Raw genomic sequence first — 18,967 nt, 5'->3', positions numbered from 1 at the left:
CTGTGAGTAGGTGGTTAACACGTTCTGGGAACGGATGAGCGAGGCCAGAGGCCCCAAAAATCGTGAATCCCTTTTGGAAGCACTTGCTGTGTTTCCATTCTGTCAGCTTTTCACAGCTACTGGGTGGGTGGCTTTTCCTGACAGGTGTTCAGGTGGCGTTTGGTCTGTTTAGTATTTTTTTACACAAATTTCTAATGATCCTGTCTGATGTATTTGTGGTGGTTTATTTAATGGTTTTGGGCTTTTTTTTCCTCTAAGGCTCTTCTTCTTCTTTTTTTTTTTTTTTGTCCTCTGGAAACCAACCCTGCCTTATAACCAGCTGCCACCTCTATTTCCCTCATGCTCCCCCTCACCAGTCTACCCCAGCTAATACCATTAAAGTGATATTAATTCCACAAGGAATTGTATTTCTTTTCCTTCCCTGAGATAACCAGTGATAACCAGCAATGTTAAATCACCCACCCAAATGGTGACTCCCTTTTCCATGGAAGCATATCTGTCTCTCTACCAATGCCACTGCTGCATCCTTTGGACTCCAGTGGGGTGGGACAGGACAGATAAAAGGTCCCTTTTTCCACTAAAACCATCTCCCTACAGTGCCCAAGAGCAGTGTCCTTATCAAGGTGGTAAGAAGGCAGCAAACCCCCAGTCATGCTGCCCTACTCCAGTTTTCCCTCTTGGAAAGCAAACCTGGCTTTTCCTGTCAGATCCCCGGACACAGGAAGGTCCCTGTGCTCCTCCTCGCACAGAGGATGGGATGATTTCACCTCCTGGCACCCAATCTGCTCCCTGCTCTGCCCCTTTATCAGTGGGCAGACCTGCTCCAGCCATGGTGCCAGTGAGGCTGCCGAAACAGGGTGAGCTGTTGTCTTTCAAACCAAATCACTCTGCAACATTTCTGGGTTTTGCCTGCCCAGGTGAGCCTTTGCACTCATCCTGGCAGAGTCTCTGATCCCTTCCCTTACTCAAGCACTTTGTAGGGATCCCTCCCAGAATTATGTAGGTATTTTGCTTTCTTGGTTTTGATTTTTTCCATAAGGAACTCTTGACATGCACGGAGTGACAAGACAGGGGCATTGAGAGGGGGCAGGGTGAGATCGGATATTTGGAATAAATTCTTTCCTGTGAGGGTGGGGGGACCCTGGTGCCCAGAGGAGCTGTGGCTGCCCCATCCCTGGAGGTTCTCAAGGCCGGACAGGACTTGGAGCAGCCTGAGGCAGTGAAAAGTGGTAGGAACCAAACCATTCCTTGATTCTATGATTTTGTGGGTGCTGGAGTGTGGTTCAAGCCTTCAGTATTGTATCTTCAGCACTCAGCCCCACAGGGCTGCATGGTGGGCAGGGCTGGAAGGTGGTGGGAGCCTCTCCACAATTCCATCTGCTCCTCCTGCCCCATCCTGCCCCAGCAGATCCCATGCCTATGTGGTTTTCTCCTTCAGATAACAAAAGGATGAAGGATGTCTCTTGAATTAACTAGCTGGGAGCTGACCATGCTTGGTCTCATCAATATATCTCGAATTGTCTGGCACCAAGGGCTCTGCCTGTTTTCCTAAGACAAATGCAGGGGGTTTCTTTGCTACATCCACGTTTTAGAAGAGCCTGGGTTACTGGGCTGTATCAAATCTCAGAGGAGAAGGGAGCAACGCTGCGTTTGCAGTCAGGTTGTTATCTCCGGAATCAGGAAGGTCAAGCTGCAAAAATAGAATTCCTGTTTGTGCGGGCAGCAGCATCCTGAGGACACGTGGGAAAAGCATCAGGCATGGGCTGCTTGCCACTGCCACCACCGTGATGGCCCCAGCACTGTCCTGGCACCGTTCTCCTGGCACTCTCCTCCCTGCCCTTACAGAACAGGGAATTAAAATTAAAATCCCTCCTGCCTTCCCCTCAGTTTGTCTCCTTGTGCCCCAGTGCTGCTGCGCTCTGTGGAGAGTCTCCCACACTGGTTATTTTGATGGGATCACACGATGTAGGACAGCCCAGGAGGATGCTGCCATTTCAATATCCCCTCAAGGACAGGGAGGACAGTGGCCAGTGACACTGGGCACCACTTGTGGTGGCAAAAACCCTCCCCAAAATGCAGGTGGGGGAACCTTTCCCCAGCAGCAAGGAAAGCACCCAGGCACCCTCTCACACATGTCCTTGAGGATTACAAACTTCCCTGTTTTCAGTTTTGGATCTTTTTGTGTACCTGACTCCAGGGATGGGATTGGGAGCATTGGCCATGCAGGGTCTCATGGGTTGGGTCCATCTCCCTGAGCACTGCAGCCCTGCTCCCTCCCACTCTGGATCCTTTCTCAGGAAAAGCTCATAAAGAAAACACTGGATTTTTAAATAAAGAAGCTCATGTGGTTTCCAGAACTGCACTTGTATTTGTAACTTTTTTGTATCTTTTTCGATCTTCCTACATAAAGACTTTGCACACCCTCACTCCCAGCCACGGGAGTGGCAGCAGGACCCTCATTAAAGGATTTATTACATTGTCCCTCTGAGAATGGTGATAAACTGTCAATTTCTGTCTCTTTCATGCTGTGTGAAAAAGCAGTCACTGAGCATTCAGAGGATTAAGGTCTATTTTGTTAAATCTTTAGGTCAATTTTCTGTTTAATGCTGTTTATTAGTATTCTTACAATACAAAGAGAAGCCTTGCAACTGAAACAACCCGGAGAGAGACGGACACATACAGTTTCATACCAACTTTATTTCTTTTTTTTTCCTTTATTTTTTTTTCATGATCACTTCTTTTGCACAACAACAACCTCAAGTTGACAATGAAATGCACGTGGCAGACCGAAGGGAACCGGACAAGGCTCTGTTAGGGATGGAAAGTCTTTCCATGACACTGTGCCAGCTCCCCACCCAGCCCAAGGGATGTGACCCCAGCTGTGGCAGGAGGAGCACATCCTGCCCGGGGTGCTGAGCCCTGGGCTGACAGCTCAGCCCTGTGCCCACACAGTCGCCTTCCAACCCTCTCCTGCAGCCACGGGCCGGGGTGTTCCTCCCGGCGTGCACAGCTGCCTATCCCTGCTCCATACTTTGGTACTTTCCATTTCAGAGCACTTTAGAGATGTGGAGGCATCAGCTCTCCTGTGGTTCCTGTGGGGAGGCAGCATCTCTGTCCCCTTGTCAAAGGGTGTGGGAAACTGAGGCACAGGGGATGCCAGGGCAGGGATGCCCAGCTGTCCCCTGCATCCCTGCACCCCGGGGACCACAGGGCACCCACACATAGGCATGGGCCAGCGCCCCTCTGCTGCTTTACTTAAAGACAACTGACTACAAAGGTGGACTTTATTGGTCTTGCTGTGTCATCTCATCCCTAGCATGGAGAGTAAGAAATCTCTAGCACCATAAACAGCCATTCCCTGACTCATTTCAAGTGGTATCAGAGTGAATGTGCATATATGGTTTCCACGGATGCGTTTCTGTGCGCGTGTGCACGGCCGGGTGCACAGCCACTGCCACCAGGACAGGAATGCCATGGGAGGGACAGAACAAACCCTGTGAGACAGGATTGCAGAGCCAGGGCCAGAGAGTCACGCTGGGCTAAGCTAAAGCAAGCAAGCTGAAGTTTACATTTGAAAGGGAGCAGCAATACCGACCTACCCCCGAGGTAGGATGCATGCAACTCCTCAGCTCCCACTGGCCCTGGAAGGTCAACTCAAAGGGAACCCCACAACTGGGTTAGAGCAAGATTTTTATTGACTCCAAAATAATAAGAAGGAATAGGCTCAGTCCAGAAGCAGTCAGAGGGGCCAGCATCCTTGGAAGTGCCTATTTACAGGCAGAGTTGAGCTCTGCTCTGTGGAATAATGTGGGCACAGAGCTGTAGTTTGGGCTGTTGTGCCTTTCCTACAGCTTCACCCATTGCCTGGCTGTTGGTGCCAGCTGGGAGCTCATTTTAGCTTCAGCTCCTCATTCTTCCCAAATCAAAGGTTCTTCTCCAGGAGGGCTCTTGGAAGGCCTATGCATGCACATAATGATGTCACCCTCCTGGCTTTCCTCCCTCATACTGCTGCCACTTGACGCCCAGGCAGGGTGGGTGGGTGCTCTGAGGATGCTCCCCCTACAAGGCACATTCCCATGTCCATATGATGCTGCTAAAATGGGGCTGGAAACTGTTGGTTCAGAACTCAATTCATAAACACCTTCAGGGATCAGTGGAGACCTCAAACCCCCCAGTAAGGAAGGTGACCCCAAGAACTAAAGGAGTTGCATGCCGTGTCCACATCCACAATACATGGGAATGCTCCAGGAATGACACAGGCTGGGGCAGTAAGGATGTTAATGAGGATACTTAATTAGTCTCATTTGAGGCATGAAGTATGCAGCTGCACATAGCCAATAGCATGAAGGGATATGGGAAGGCATGGAATAGCCATGATCCTGGCCATGCCACGTGCTGCAGGTTGGGTACAGCGCTGCATGAGCTCCTGGCCACAATGGGTTTGGAGCAGTGGGTGGACACCCCTCATCCAGCCAACACCATGCAGCCAAAGCAGTCACACAATTCCCTGATAGTGCCCAGTGGCACTGGACAAGCTCCTGAACATCCCTATCAATCCACCTGCACCAGGCAAACTCGGCTCTGGGACACGTGAAGCCTCTGGCTCCACAGCTGAGGCTGCTTCCTTGGCACAACATGTCTCAGCAGCAGCTCCCTGACTTTACCCATGCACAGCTCTCCCTGCTCCTCCCTGCAGGAGCTTCTCCTGCAGGAACACATTTCCCAGCCATATCCACTGTCCCTCACTGCACCAACCTGATGGAGGGGAGAAAAATTAGTTTCCCAGTGCTCACACCTGCATGAGCACCATCTGCCAGGCCATTCTGCACTTGCCATGGGAATTTTTGCCAGGAAAAGCTATTGCAAGAATGAGTCTCCACTTGAGACCCATCTGGGCTCCAGGGAGGGGGAAGAGAGGGACATAGGGCAGCACAAGGGACTGAGAGAGAAGATCCAGGCAGGAATTGAGCCTGGAGACTCAGGAGCTGTTTGGGAGGATGGCTCTGACCAGCACAACCTGTTTACAGCTCTCTTCCAGCACATGCTAAACTTGACAGATCCTCCAGCTTCCGCTGGGTTGCAGGGAACCACCTGGAACCTCCACACAGGGAGGTTTAGATCAACACTAAATTAGATGTACTAGAACTGAAGCATCACCTCTATTCTTCTCTCAGCCCTTCCTTCTCCTCCCAGCACGAGGAGCAGCCGTCCCCGCTCTCACTGCCCTGCCTGCAGGACTCGGCTGCCTCCAGCTCCCAATTCCATCATTTTCCATCTGCTCTCTGCTCCAGCATCCCACTGGCACCCTGCCTTCACCTGGCCCAGCCTCCGACTCCTTCTGAGCCCCCAGGAGAGAGTGAAAATGGCCATTTCTCTTGTTTTCAACTCTTGCTCATGAGTACAACATTTCTGATAATAATAATCATAATAATCATAGTACTAAAAACAGTATTTACAACAAGCTCCAGGTCAGAATTACACACCAAGCAAACACTCAGCACCACAGAGAGTAGGACAGGGTTAATATCTCGCAGATACCTTCTCAGATCCCACCAACGTGGGACACAGACATTTGACAGTTTCAACCATTTCTTACACACAAACATTTCATTTAAATTACTTCTTAAATTTTTTTTTAAACTTTTTAAAATTTCTTGTCACTATATGGATGAGGTGATGCTGGCGGTGATGCCGCGCTCTACACAAATGCTTATCTAAGACAGCTGCTACTATAAACTGATCATTAGCTACTGATAAGAAATTCAACCCTCAGTTTCCTTCTTTGCCCTAAATCTAATTTTCTTTTGTCACTGACAGCACAGGAGCTTTCTAACAGCCCTATTGTCCCCTCAGAGCAGGAGGAGGGCTTTGGGAGTAAGGTAGCCCTTCCTTTTAGGAGCAGAGTCCCCTGACATCAAGCCATGGCCATGGAGGGATCTCTCCCACATCCAGCTGGGAATTCAGTGGAGATCAGAAGAGAGCCCCAGGATTTGGTCTCCAGCAATCTACCCTGTGATGGCCCCAAAGAGCCACATCCATCACTGGAAAGAGGGAAGGATTCTTCTGTTCACTAAAAGGCAATTTCACAACCACGCACCGTCTTTGTTGGATTTGCTTTCCTAACAGAGTAGAATCCTATCTGGTGGGAGCACTGGGGAGCCCACAGAGGACTGAGGGTCTCTCCAGGGCTCCCACGGAGCTGGAAATGCAATCACCACCCACAGCTCTCCCAGGCAGAGCAGCCAAGACCTCTCAGTCCCCACTCAGCTGGGGAGAGGGTGGCTCAGTGGCCAGCCAGGGCACCAGGCAGTGCCCACCGTGACAGGGACTTGCTGTGATGTAACACCTGGCACCAAGCTTTGGGTGGAGCCCCTCAGCTTCCATACAGGTTCTCAAAAATCACCCAAAGGTGAGGGCTGTGGCCACTGCCTACCTGGGCTGGCTCTGAAGGCAGCCAAAAGATGGGGGTTCTGCATACTGCAACTCCTGAGCCGTCCGTCCCTTTCCTTCCTCTCTCCCACCATAGGCAAACAGGAGACTGCTCCCTATTTTGCTTCACACACAGAAATTATCACTTATTTCCCATTTTTCTGAAACTGATATTTGGCTCAGAGCAAACACCAAGAGGAGGAAAAGCCCCGGATAAGAAATCCGTATCTCTGTGACACTGATGGTTGAATTTATTAATATCTTCGTTTGTTTTTTTTCTTTACATCCGTTTAAGAAATATTTTTTTTAAAAAAAGGACAAAACCCTCCAAAGAAGCTGTTTGATTGGCTGATTGACTGATTGATTCTCTATTTGATGTGAACTAGCTGCTATTCTGCTTAGAGGTCCCTATGATCTGTGAATCCCCACAAGCACTGACAATTAGGGATGCAGAGAGAAGCGTGTAGCTGGGGGACAAACACCGGGGAGGGGGGATGGAGAACCGAATGTTGCATCTAGACAAACAAAATAAAATGTGTTGGTTGGTCGACTGGTTGGTTTGTTAACAGGAATCAGGTGCTAGATGTGTAGAAAAGCCCTTTATCCAGAGATCTCCTCCCGCTGTTCCTTGTTCCTGCGGACCTCGGCCGCGTGCAGTTCCTGCAAAGATGGGAGAAATGACACCGGGCTAACACGCTCTGCTCTTGTGATCAATATTTTCCTCCTGTACACAGGATTTGCATCAGACATATAAAAAGAGACCAGTTTCTCATCCAAAACATCCCAAGGGTGTGGGAGTTACAGCTGCAAGGAGTGAAGAGGGAGCTTGGAGGTGATGGAACTTCCAGTGAACACGCTCCTGGCTCCTCTCTCCTGCAAAACCCTTCAGCCACACAGCCCACGGTGGGCCTGACACTGTGGCTTTGGACTTGCACTTATCAGATTATCCAGGCTTTGTTCTCTACCAACCTTGAAGGACATAACCCCCTCTTCACGCTGCTCTGGAGCAGAGCTCCTCCTCAGCAACCACCACCAAGGAGACACCCTGTCCCTCGCACCCTTCACCCTGGGACCAGACCCCATTTTCCATAAGGACCAGCCCCCCCAGCCCCCAGCCCTGTGCCGGGGTCCCACTCGCCTTCTCGCGGAGCCGCTCCCTCAAGGCAGCGAGGTGTGCCTCACGGATCTCCCTGCTCAGCTCCATCTTGTAGTTGAGCTTCTCCTCGGCCAGGCGGCTGAAGTTGTTGTTCTCCTCCAGCGCCTTGTGCAGCACCTCCCGCTCGTGCTCCCGCTTCTCCGCCAGCTGCTTCAGCACCTGCGCCTCCTGGGTCTGCCAGGGCATGGGGTGAGGCTGCTGGACAAGCTCTCCCAGCCCTCATCTCCCCAGAGAGGGTTCCTGACTCCCTCCTCTGCTCAAACCACTCTGCCACCCTCCCCTCCACCCCATAACACAATCTTCTTGCTTGGAGGATACTTTTGGTGCTTTTTCCCTGCTGCCATAGAGTTGTCTAGGTTGGAAAAGCCCTCTGAGATCATTGACAACAGTTCCCCCAGCACTGGCCAGCCCACCACTAACCCATGTCCCCAAGTGCCTTGGTGATCCCATGGTGATGATGAGGATGGAGTTGAATTCCCTGCCTAAATCACACTGCAGAACCTCACTCCATGATTCCTATGTCTCACCTGACAATTTACAGTGGAATAACAAGTGTCAGAACACTTCCCAGCTGTTTTAGATTAATCTTGCTGAGTTTTAGGGTTTGGGGCAATTAGTAGCAGAAAGGTCACTGCTTCTACAGGACATCTCCTTACCTTCCTCCTCTCCTCTGCAGCCTCCAGCCTCCTCTGCAGCTCCTCCAGGGACAAATCCTTCTTCTTGGGAGGGGAGGAGAGGATTGGGCTCTCAGGAGATAAATCTGAAGGGGACTTCAGGATCACTTCGAAGCTCTGGCCTGATGCCCTCTTATCCAGCTGCTTCACCTCCATATCTTTGTGGGGAAAAAACAACAGTGACTCTGTGAACCTGTGCCCTTCAGGAGAGTGACCTGAGGTCGTCAAGCTCCTCACACAGGAATTAGGATCTTCCCATGTCCCAGTCTGGGTGATTTTATTTTATCTCCAGAATTTCTTGATTAGTGATCACCTTCATTCCCTCCATGCAAATGCAATTTATTTAAAGTCATGGCATAATTACAGAAAGGTCACATTGCTGTTAATACCTTGTGTGTCACCCTTGCATGAAGCAGAGAGACTCTGACTCTGGCAAGCTCCCACATTGCCTGTGGGAGAACAACCCAAACACTGCTGGAGCTCCTGTGGGAGCAGGTTACCTACCTCCATACTGGTAGATGGTGTTGGGATGGGGCTGGGTGTGGAAACAGGAGCAGATGAGGGAGAGCAGAGACAGCTCCTTCATTTTCTCCTTGTAGGCTGAAAAATATGAAATAGCCATGAGAGAGATTCTAATGGCAACAGCATCTTTTTTTCATGGAGAAATTAAGCAAGTATCCCATCTGCAGCTATGAGACTCTATGGAAGCTTTTCCATGCAGCCAGGAAATCCCAGGAGTGTCTGATCTAGAGCAGCCTAAATTAGCTGCCAGTGTGGCAAATGTTATGGGAACACACAGAGCAGGGATTTAACACATCCAGAGGTTGAGTTTCTGTGCAGGGTTTTCCCTCCAAAGGAGCTGGGAGCTGCAGCCTGTGTAGTTAAACATGTTGGGACGGTTGCCCCACCCTTTCTCTGGAAGTGGAATTTCCAGTCTCTGAGATAAATGATGCCCACTGACACCTGGAAGCATTGCTCAACCCCTGGCCAGCTGGGAATATTTCATAATTCAGCATTTCTGAGGTGAGGGTGAAGAGGCAGGAGGAGGTCAGCAATGTGGAGAACAAATGGGCAGTTGGGTGATGAAACTGTTCAGGGGCTCTGGAACCAGGGGAAGAGCTGGACCCCAGCTTCACAAGGCACCTCCTGCCCTGCAGCAGCAGCTCAGGGAGGATGTGGGTGGATGGTGTATTCTGCCTTCACCATGGCCCACACAGGCAGAGGATGGCACAGTCTGTGACCACAATAACAGTCACAGTCTGTGACCTGTCCTTCTGCAAAGGACAGCAAACACTCAATCCTTTCTGCTGCTGTGAGCCCTCCAGTTTGCTCTTTGCTCCTGTGACTGGAGGATGCACCACAGCATCCAAGTTCTGCCCCAACACAGATTGCAGCAATCTGCTTCTGGGGCAAAATTCACCTGTATTTTTGGAGTTCAGCAAAAGACAGTGAATTGTTTGCACAGTGCTGACAAAGAACCTCAGAATAGAAGGAGTTGAAGCCAGTGAGGTGTTCTGCCAGGCTGTCATGGCCTTTATCACATCAGTGAAACTCTCACAGCATCACTCCTACGAGCCAGGTCAGCAGCTGGGGCTCAGCACTGGGTGCTGCTGGTGAGGCTCTATCCTGGGCTGGCTCCTTGGGTGGCACCAGGCTCATGGGGACAGTGTTTTCACGGCTGCATGTCCTGATAACCTGCCCTGAGCATCCTTGTGCTGCCCTTCCTCCTGCCCCTGCCACAGGCACAGACATTCTGCTCTCCTGCCCTGGCCCTGCCCCTGGATTCCCCTCACATCCTGCTGCTTCTGCCCTTGGTTTGTCCCCTCTGTCCTCAGCTCCATTTCATGCTCCAGAGAGAGGTGACTCTGCAGCTCAGCTTCCAATGCCACCTTCAGAGCAGGACCCTCCCCCGGGCCAGGATAGGGAAATCCCCAGAACTCTGTGATCTGAAGAGAAATTAGACACAGAACAATTCCCCAGAAAAGTAACATCCTGTGTATCACGTGCCCTTAGGAACATCTTTCAGGTATTCTCCTCTGTCTTCCCACAGCTAATTGAGTGGGAAAAAACCTATGCCATTTCCATGCTTGCACTGATTTTTCCTCCTAGGTACAGAACTGCAGCATAACTAGCATCCTTCTTTTGCTAAACCACCATCCTTGAAGCTCAGATCTTGACTGAACACTTTTTTAGCTCGCCCCCCATTCTGATTTGAACTTCCTGCCCAGTCCTGTTGCCAAATGTAAACCAAATAGTGCCACACCAGCAGTGGCAGCCAGACATCTTTGATTTTGTTCTTAATGACAAAACCTCTGGAGAGCCTCTGAGAGGCCCAAAGTCGTGGCATGGAGCAGGAAGCTAATGCATCTCCTAATGTGCTGCCAAGAGCCCTGAGGAGGATCCCTGGGAATAGATGAGAGGCATTATCATTTATTATCATTTAGACATCCTCATTTAATACAAACAAACCAGTCAACAAGGTCGGTGCTCCTCCATTATGTCTGGTCCTGGGTGAAACCAAGGCATGAGGCAGATGTGCCACACCCCCGACCCCCTCATTTAATTCAATTTAATTGTCTGACAGCACTTGTCACAGAGCACAGTGCTTTGTGTTTCACAGGCTGCAGCACTGGTACAGGTGATTCCATGCTGCATTCCCTGCCTTTCGGGAGCTTTGCCGGGCTGATTTCACAGCTGCCTCCATTCCATCCCATTCCATTCCATTCCATTCCATTCCATTCCATTCCATTCCATCCCGTTCCGTCCCGTCCCGTTCCATTCCATCCCATTCCGTCCCATCCCATTCCATTCCATTCCATCCCATTCCATCCCATTCCATCCCATTCCATCCCATTCCATCCCATTCCATCCCATTCCATCCCATTCCATTCCATTCCATTCCATTCCATTCCATCCCGTTCCGTCCCGTCCCGTTCCATTCCATCCCATCCCGTCCCATCCCATTCCATCCCATTCCATCCCATTCCATCCCATCCCATCCCATCCCATCCCATTCCATCCCATCCCATCCCATTCCATCCCATCCCATCCCATCCCATCCCATCCCATCCCATCCCATCCCATCCCATTCCATTCCATTCCATTCCATTCCATTCCATTCCATTCCATTCCATTCCATTCCATTGCATCCCATCCCATCCCATCCCATCCCATCCCATTCCATTCCATTCCATCCCATTCCATTCCATCGGGATCTCCCCTGTGCTGCTTTCCCTCCTGCAGAGCAAGCTGACCGTCCCTCTCTGCCAATTAAAACGAAGAGGAGCAGAGGGACAAAGGCCAGGGCTGCTGCAGGGCTGTGCTCCGTGTCCGTCCCCCACCAGCCCGCAGATGCCAATAGCGGCACACGGGGCCGGGGGGCGGCGGGAGAGGGTCCCGAGCAGCCCCCACTGCCGGGGGAGCAGCGGGAAGGGGCAGCGGAACCGGGACCCCCGGGACCCCCGGAGCCGCCGGGGCTGCGCTGCCCGCCCGGAGCTGTCCCGTAGCACCGGCACCGGCACCGGACCCCGGCAGGAGCTGTCCCTTCAGCACCTCCCATGCGGGGCCGGGCATGAAGAGAAGAATTATAGAATTATATAATTCCATATGTAATTGAAATTATAGAATCATAGGAGAACAGAATGGTCACGGGTTTGTTGGGATTGGAAAAGCTCTCCAAGATCATCAGGTCCAATGTTCCCCCAGCACAGCCAAGCCCACCATTAAATCATGTCCCCAGGTGTCCCTCTGCATGGCTTTTAAATCCACCCAGGGATGGTGACTCCACTGGGACCCTGGGCAGGCTGTGCCAGGGCTTGACAGCCGTTTTGGTGGAACATTTTCCTGATGTCCAATCTAAGCCTCCCCTGGCACAACTTGAGCCATGTCCTCTTGTCCTGTCACTTGTTAATTGGGACAGGAGGCCGAGCCCCATGCGGCAGCTCCCTCCTGTCGGGGAGTTGTGCAGAGTGAGAAGGTCCCCCCTGAGCCTCCTTTTCTCCAGGTTGAGCCTTCCCAGCTCCCTCAGCCTCTCCTGGTGCTCCAGCCCCTTCCCCAGCTCTGTTCCTTTCTCTGATCACAGACAACACACCCCTCAATGACATTCACACCCTGAGGAGCCCCTGGTGCATGCCCTGAGAGCTGCATGAGTCCCTGAAAGCCCCACACGTGTGCCCCAGAGCCAGCAGTGTCCCCCACACCTGTGGGACACAGGAGCAGCACAGTGGTGGCCTGGTGCTCATGACACATCCTGTGACAAGTAATTGTTTTATCAGGCTAAGACAAGAAAAGGCAAACTGTGAGGAGAGGTACATCCCCTGATTCTAAAATAAATACCCATAACCTCTGGGTTGCTATTTAGGAACCTGTGAAGTGAATATCAAACCTGAGATATCCTGAAGCAAGACTTGGGCTCAGTCACAGCTGCTTAAAACTCAGGGGTGAAACCAGCCAACCTCAGCACTAGAATTTGCTTCAGAAATATCTGCACTCCCATTTGCAATAGATTTAAGATTTTGAGGACATATTTATGCCAGTGGACAAAACTCTTGAACCAGGAAAAGACATGTGGCTGGCCAGAATCTGACATGGCCAAGGAGTTCCTGCCCAAAAAGGAGGGCTCTAGTGCACAAATGAACATATTTTAAGAACAATTAGACAGGGAATGCTGAACTTTTTATTTGAGGATCTATTAGAATTTTTACTTCTGTTAACTTAGGAAAAATAAATTCAGCTTGCACTGAACAAATATTTCATTTCTGTATAAATTAATCTGACTCAGGTCCTCAGGGACTTGATACCAAAGCTTGCTTCAGTCTCAGAAGTGTAGCAAAAACTCTGTATTGCTGGTGGGCAGAGGATTAGGGCTGTTCACTGAGGTGTGACTTACTGACATTTCACTTCTCTTTTAAGGCAAACACTGCAATAGAAGGAGAAATTCAGCAAAATTCATTCTCATTCGTTTGCCTCAGCAGCAAATTTATTCACTCTGGTAGGATCTTCATCACTGTGTCATGACATTTCACTGCTGTCATCAGAATTGGGGTGAAACATTGCAAATGACTGAGTTGTGTAAACCGAGAAGTGAATAAACTGCAGAAGTTAGAGATAATATATCAGTGTCTCATCCTCTAAAGTGGAGTGAACTCACATTTTGTTGGTTTTAGAGGAATTTGAGCAGTGATTAAGCTACAATCCATAAAGGTACAGCCAGTTCCTCAACCCTTAAGAACATTTATGCCCTGCAATCAGCACAGGCTGATTCTGGTTTGGTTGTATCCCACCCCACACCCCATCAGCCAATCAATCTTTATTACATTTTTTCACCAGGTGTCCTGATTCTTCACCAAGGCACCAGGAGGCCCAGGGTGCTCCCAGCCCTCTCCAGACTCCTTTCCTGTGCTCCCTCTGCAGGGAACATCCTGCATTTCCACATCCCCTCTGCTGCTCACACCATCGATCCATGTAAAGTGTTTATCTCCAAGCCAAGCCCTGGAGACATTATCCAGCTGCTCCCCAAGTGCTGCTGGTGCCAGAGATGGAGGAACAGCTGGGAATGGCGTGGTGCAGGAGCAATGGGATTCATTTTCCTGCTCATGATGTGCCTGGATGGTGGGGCTTGAAACCTATTATTCATTAAAAATTTTGCTTTCTATTTCCTAAATACATAAAGCTAAATTGCTACCAGGTTTTGGGGTGGTATTTAATGGCATCCATCAAAATAGAGGGAAGCCATCTCAGCACAACACTGACATGGCATCAGTCACAGTGAAGCAGAGGAAGAGCAAGGTTAATTTATGTGAAATTTAAATGGATGAGAGTGGATGTGCTCTGACTGATAGCAGGGTCGGAGGAAGGTTATTACAAGAAAATAATTTGGTTTGTGAAGATAACTTTGGAGAAGTAAAAATTGCTTCCATAATGAATATTATCTCATGCAAAAATAAGAACAGGCCAATTATAAATGTAGTCAAAGCTTAAACAGAAGGTACAAAGACAGACAGAACTGAGACCTCCAGTACTCCAGACCTCCAGAGACTGCAATGCCACACAAACAACAAAAGCTACCAGAGTCCTCAACAAGCCTTGAGGGAGCAGCAGGCTCCAGATATTCTCTCCTGCTATGAATCCTATCATAAAAATACTGGCCAGCCCAGCTTCCACAAACAAGTCAGCAGCAGATCTTACAGAGCCGGAAAACACTAATGGGGTTTTGTTTGGGGTTTTTTTTTTGTTTGTTTTGTGGGGGGCTTTTTGTTTGGTTGGTTTTTGTTTTGATTTTTTTTTTTGGTTTTTTGAGGGGTTTGGAGCTTTTTCTTGCCAGCTCAGTAGTTGTAGCCCACACTGATGGTACCATGAGATCCAGGCCCGGCAGTTGCCATGGGCTCATGTGGAATCATCCATGAGAGCAGGCAGATGTGAGGTTTACTCTGCCTTCTGTCAGACATCTGCTAAACTACTGCCCAGGAGTGGTTTCCAATCACCCACCTCCTTCCCCCCAGCTTTTATTGGCAGCTCATGAATGTCACAACAACCCGGGCTGTGCATCAGCAAATCACTGGAGCTGTAGCACTGGAACATGTGAGAGAATATCCAGGGAAATCTCCTCTTGTGTGGGCTCAGCAACAGAGAAGGGCCCAAGCTGTGGAGCAGAGCCCTGGCTGGGGTTGCTGTTGGATGGAGGGAAGCATGGCCTGGGTTGCTTTATAAAGCAGAGGAAGGAACCCAATGGAAGCAGCCAACCCAGAGTGTTTGTGGATTTGAGGCAAACACGGGTTTGGATGGGGAGGTTTGGGTGAGACAAGCAGCTGTGAAAGAGCTGGGGAGATGATGAGGCAGCAGCTCATGAGACAGCCAAGGACAGAGCCCAGTGCCATGATGTGTCAGGTGTGTGATGTGCCATGATGTGCTCTGTAACCACAGTCATTTGGCTTCTTTGGATCTTGGTTTCATTCTCATTAACTGAGGATTATTGTATTTCCCCATTATATAGTGGTACTATTTGTATAAAAAAATTCAGAGGAGATAAGATTCTCTAGCAGGGCAATAATCATGTAGAGGTACCTTGAAAGAATAAAAGGATTATTTGGAAATATGCTGAGCAGCTCTTCACCATTTGGGAGATGCTGAAGTGCCACAGCACATGCGCATGGTCTTTGGTTGCCCTTTGGTTCTTTTGTATTTTCTAAATCACAGCCCATTGGTTTAACTCCCCTCTGGAGGGGAGACTTCAATTTTTGAAACATAACTCACATCTGGAGGAGTAAAGCCCATGTCAGTAGGACAGCTGTGAGGGATTAGCCAGGCATGTTTTTCCAGTTAATTTAGGGGTACAGAAGTTTGAGTGAGTTTCAGGTCCCCCCAAGGATTGTCATGAAGAATCATTGGCCTCGTTCACCCCTCTGCTGCCCACACTGCTGTCACAATGGCCTTATCTGCAGCCTTCTGGTTGCCACATCAGACCACTAAATCTCAGCTTTTACTCAAAAGAAGGAAAATGTGTTCATCTGATAAAACAGTGCCTTCAACAGATCTGAACCAACAATGACAGATTACAAGAAAGGGCTCCTTTGAGATATCTGAAGCATCTTCCCTGAGTCCACATGTCGCCATTAAACAAGATATTATTTGTATTTTAGAAAGAACAAGTATTTGCTAACTATTTAGATCCCTTGTTTGGGTGCAATGGTGGGGGGAAAAAAAGCCTACAATAATAGGCTCTTTCGGCATGTGAAACTGAATTCCCAATAATTTTTAAGGCCATATAGCCTTTTTCAACAGCCAAAGAAAAAGACACTAGTTATTTCTTGAGAGCACAGCGAGATGGAGAGCTGGATAGAAAGGACTCTGACTCTCCAGCGTGGGCAGTAGAAATGTCAGGACAGGGCAGCACCACATGGTGTCCTTCAACACCACCCAGAAAAGGGATCAGGGGATAACCCAGAGTCACATGAAGTCCCTCAGCTCTCACATTTCAGTGCAGGACGGGAAAACCTTGTGCTCTGCCAAGGCCCATTTCCCATGCCCAGCCACGAGGCCGGGAACGCCAGGCTGGCGTTTCCTCCTGGCTCCACCCTCCCCAGACACGCCAATGCCGGAGACAGCCGGTGGGGATGTCACCTTGCGCATCATTTCAGAATCTCACGTCCCTTGATTCACCCCACCGTGCGGGGAGTCCCGCAACCCTGGGGAGCCGGACGGGCCGCTCCGAGGTGCACAAAAGCACAAAGCCCCGTGCGGATGCTGCGGGAGGAGGCGCGGGGGCTCTGCCCTGCCCGGAGCGGGGCCGGCACCGCAGCCCCGCGGGCACTGAGCATGTGCCGCCCATCCCGCCCCAAAACAGCCCCGGGGCCGGGAAAAACCGCCCCAGGGCACAGGGGGGAAACAGAGAGGGCAGCCCTGCTTCTTCTGATGCCCAGGGTTTGGTTGTTTGTTTAAACAAACCGAGCGGATCTTCCCGAGGGGGTTAAAAAGCCCCCGGGCAGCAGCCGCAGACTGCAGCTGCCCTGCCCTCCGCACGGAACTGGGAATAAAGAAGGAATAATGAAGAAAGCAAACAAGACTCATTCGTTAATTGAAGGATTCGTAGTTCTTTTTCTCCTGCTTTTCCAGGCTGCTCTCCATTGCTGCTGTACGAGCTGCGGGCGATGGGGAGATGGGGAGCTGCTCCCGCAAAGGCAGCTGGGCGAGGCTCAGCCCCGACCCTCCCTTGGCACACAGCGCCCTATTCTCTTCCCTGCCGCCACAGCACTGCTTTCCACGACTTCCTACTCCTTGAAATTGCTTCTCTGCTTGATCTGAGTCACAAGGAAGCCCCATTTCACGCTCCTTCATGATCTTAAGTCTCTTTGACAGTAAAACTGCATCTTTGAGAGAAGGAGATGTGCTGTGGGCATGCAGTGGGCTGGGAGGGTGAGAATGCACCAACTGGAAATCGCATGTTCTGCCTACGTGTGTCTCATCCACCACCTCGTCCATCTCAAGTTCGGTGCAACCTTGGTTTAGAGGGCTGGTAAGCCTGAGCCTTGCCTGCCACCCCCACTGTGCAAACCAGGTCCAACCCTGCTCGGCAGGGAAGGCAGGAGATGGGTGGCACCTCCCAGGAGTGCACTGCTGCAGACGCTATCGAGACAGGGATACTCGCAGGAATATATACAATAGCTGGAGGTTTTCTATCATAAACACGTTTTTACAGTGCTGTTTTATGTCTTTAATTGCATGCAAAGCCCACTCAGGATCAGCTGCGCCCTTATACTCCCCCCACATACACACCCCTCCATCTCTCTGTCCTTCCTTCCCCTGCATTTACTGGTCTTTTAAAAAGAGCAAGGAATAGAAAATGCATGGCAGGAAACCTCGGCAAAGGGCAGGGAAAGAAGCAAGAAGTGTTGCCTGGTTTCCTGCGGGCTGGGTCCCTGCCTGGGGGGCACAAAGCACTGCCTGCTCTTCCTTTTTGTCTGTCACTCCTGCTCAGCCCTCCAGCATCTCACTCCCCCCTCCCAAGCCCCTCTTTGTAGACTGCAGAATTCAGAGTCATTCCAAGAAAAAAAAAAAATCGGTTTTCTAAAAGAAAAAGACCCTCTAAGCCCACCCACTGTTCATGGTACCATTTCAAGCTTCTCCTTCACCCACACTCTCAGTTTCAGCCACTTGAATTTCTCTTTCCCAGTCAAAGGGGGCAAGATGGGTCTGTAGGAAGCTGGACCGAAGCAGCACAGCATCCTTGGGCTGCCATCCTGAAGGCAGACCCGAGCAGGCTCCCGGGCAGCCGCGCTGCGATTGCCGGCGCTGCTGCAGGAGGGAGGAAGGGCTTCCCTTGCAGCATCTCATTTCACCCAACGCCATCAGAGGACCGCTCCCCTGTAGCATCTTCGAACCAAGAAATGTGAGCTGTGCAAGAAATCTGGGACTGGGAAACCCGGAGAATACACAAAAACCCATCCAGGTTATTCTAATTGGCTTTGGGGGATTTTTTAGGGCATTACCCAATTAGGCAATACATGATCTTCACAACACAAAATGTAATTTCTGATTTCCTTACATCCAGCTGCACCGTGTGCAATTTTTTTCTTAGGGAAAAAAAAAAAAAGCTCTACGATGTTACAAAAAGAATATTTAATTGGCACGTAGCAGCATCTTCTAATGGCACAATGAAATGGCAACGATACTTTAAATTGGCAAGTTTATCACACGTGTATTCATATTAAAATAAAAAGCCCACCTGCTATCTTGCATCAGAGGGGTGTGTGTATGGGGGAGGAAGGGGAACAATGCTGCCATACCAGCTGCCTCCTCAGCACAGAACTCCCCCGAAACCCACGGAGGGAAAAAAAAAAACCCCAAAAAACCCCAATCCAAACCTTCAGAATAATGATAAAAAACCATATCAAACTCGATGATTTTAGAAGCGCGTTGATGTCAAGCCCCGAGAAGGCGCCTGTCCTACCTGAGACGGTGCTGGCCATGCTGCGGCGGGAGCAGAGCGGTGCTGCAGGAGCGGCGGGAGCGCAGGAGCTGCGGAGGTGCTGCAATGCTGCGGGAGGCAGGACTGACTCAGCTGGAGGGGGCTGCAGCCATCCGCGGCGGGGAGAGGCTGGAGCGCCCACAGAAAGGCGAGGGGCGGAAAGAAAAAGCAGGGTCACTAGTTCAGAATATTAATGAGCGTATCAGGCCTCCTTTCCTGGGTGGCTTTGACGGCAGATCCCTCCCA

The 18,967-nt window shown here is 50.4% G+C and overlaps 1 protein-coding gene across 2 annotated transcripts; it reads right to left on the bottom strand.

Moving 5' to 3' along the window:
• Window positions 1-2,677: 2,677 nt before the first annotated feature.
• Window positions 2,678-18,967, bottom strand: STMN3 (stathmin 3). Of its 2 annotated transcripts, XM_059480592.1 has the most exons (5): window positions 18,704-18,967; window positions 8,764-8,859; window positions 8,242-8,417; window positions 7,568-7,759; window positions 2,678-7,089 (listed from the first exon to the last, which is right to left on the bottom strand). In XM_059480592.1, the coding sequence occupies exons 1-5, from the start codon at window positions 18,720-18,722 to the stop codon at window positions 7,030-7,032; spliced, it is 543 nt and encodes a 180-aa protein (XP_059336575.1). In that variant the 5' UTR covers window positions 18,723-18,967; the 3' UTR covers window positions 2,678-7,029. The 2 variants fall into 2 exon arrangements, with proteins under 2 accessions (XP_059336575.1, XP_059336574.1); XM_059480591.1 differs by lacking the exon at window positions 18,704-18,967 and having other exon boundaries at window positions 8,764-8,881.

The sequence above is a fragment of the Ammospiza nelsoni genome, chromosome 12 (assembly GCF_027579445.1).
Source record: "Ammospiza nelsoni isolate bAmmNel1 chromosome 12, bAmmNel1.pri, whole genome shotgun sequence".
Lineage (NCBI taxonomy): Eukaryota > Metazoa > Chordata > Aves > Passeriformes > Passerellidae > Ammospiza > Ammospiza nelsoni.
The sequence above is the reverse complement of the archived record's forward strand: the minus strand, read 5'-3'. Positions and strand labels throughout refer to the sequence as shown.

What these genes read in the sequence shown, in the direction of transcription:
- STMN3 (XM_059480591.1), bottom strand. Translation starts at nt 8,881, where the DNA reads ATGGCTATTTCATATTTTTCAGCCTACAAGGAGAAAATGAAGGAGCTG. An exon ending in CACCATCTACCAGTATGGAG is followed by an intron (nt 8,418 to 8,763) that starts GTAGGTAACCTG and finishes TTCCCCACAAAG; the next exon opens with ATATGGAGGTGAAGCAGCTG. An exon ending in GGGAGCGGCTCCGCGAGAAG is followed by an intron (nt 7,090 to 7,567) that starts GCGAGTGGGACC and finishes CCATCTTTGCAG; the next exon opens with GAACTGCACGCGGCCGAGGT.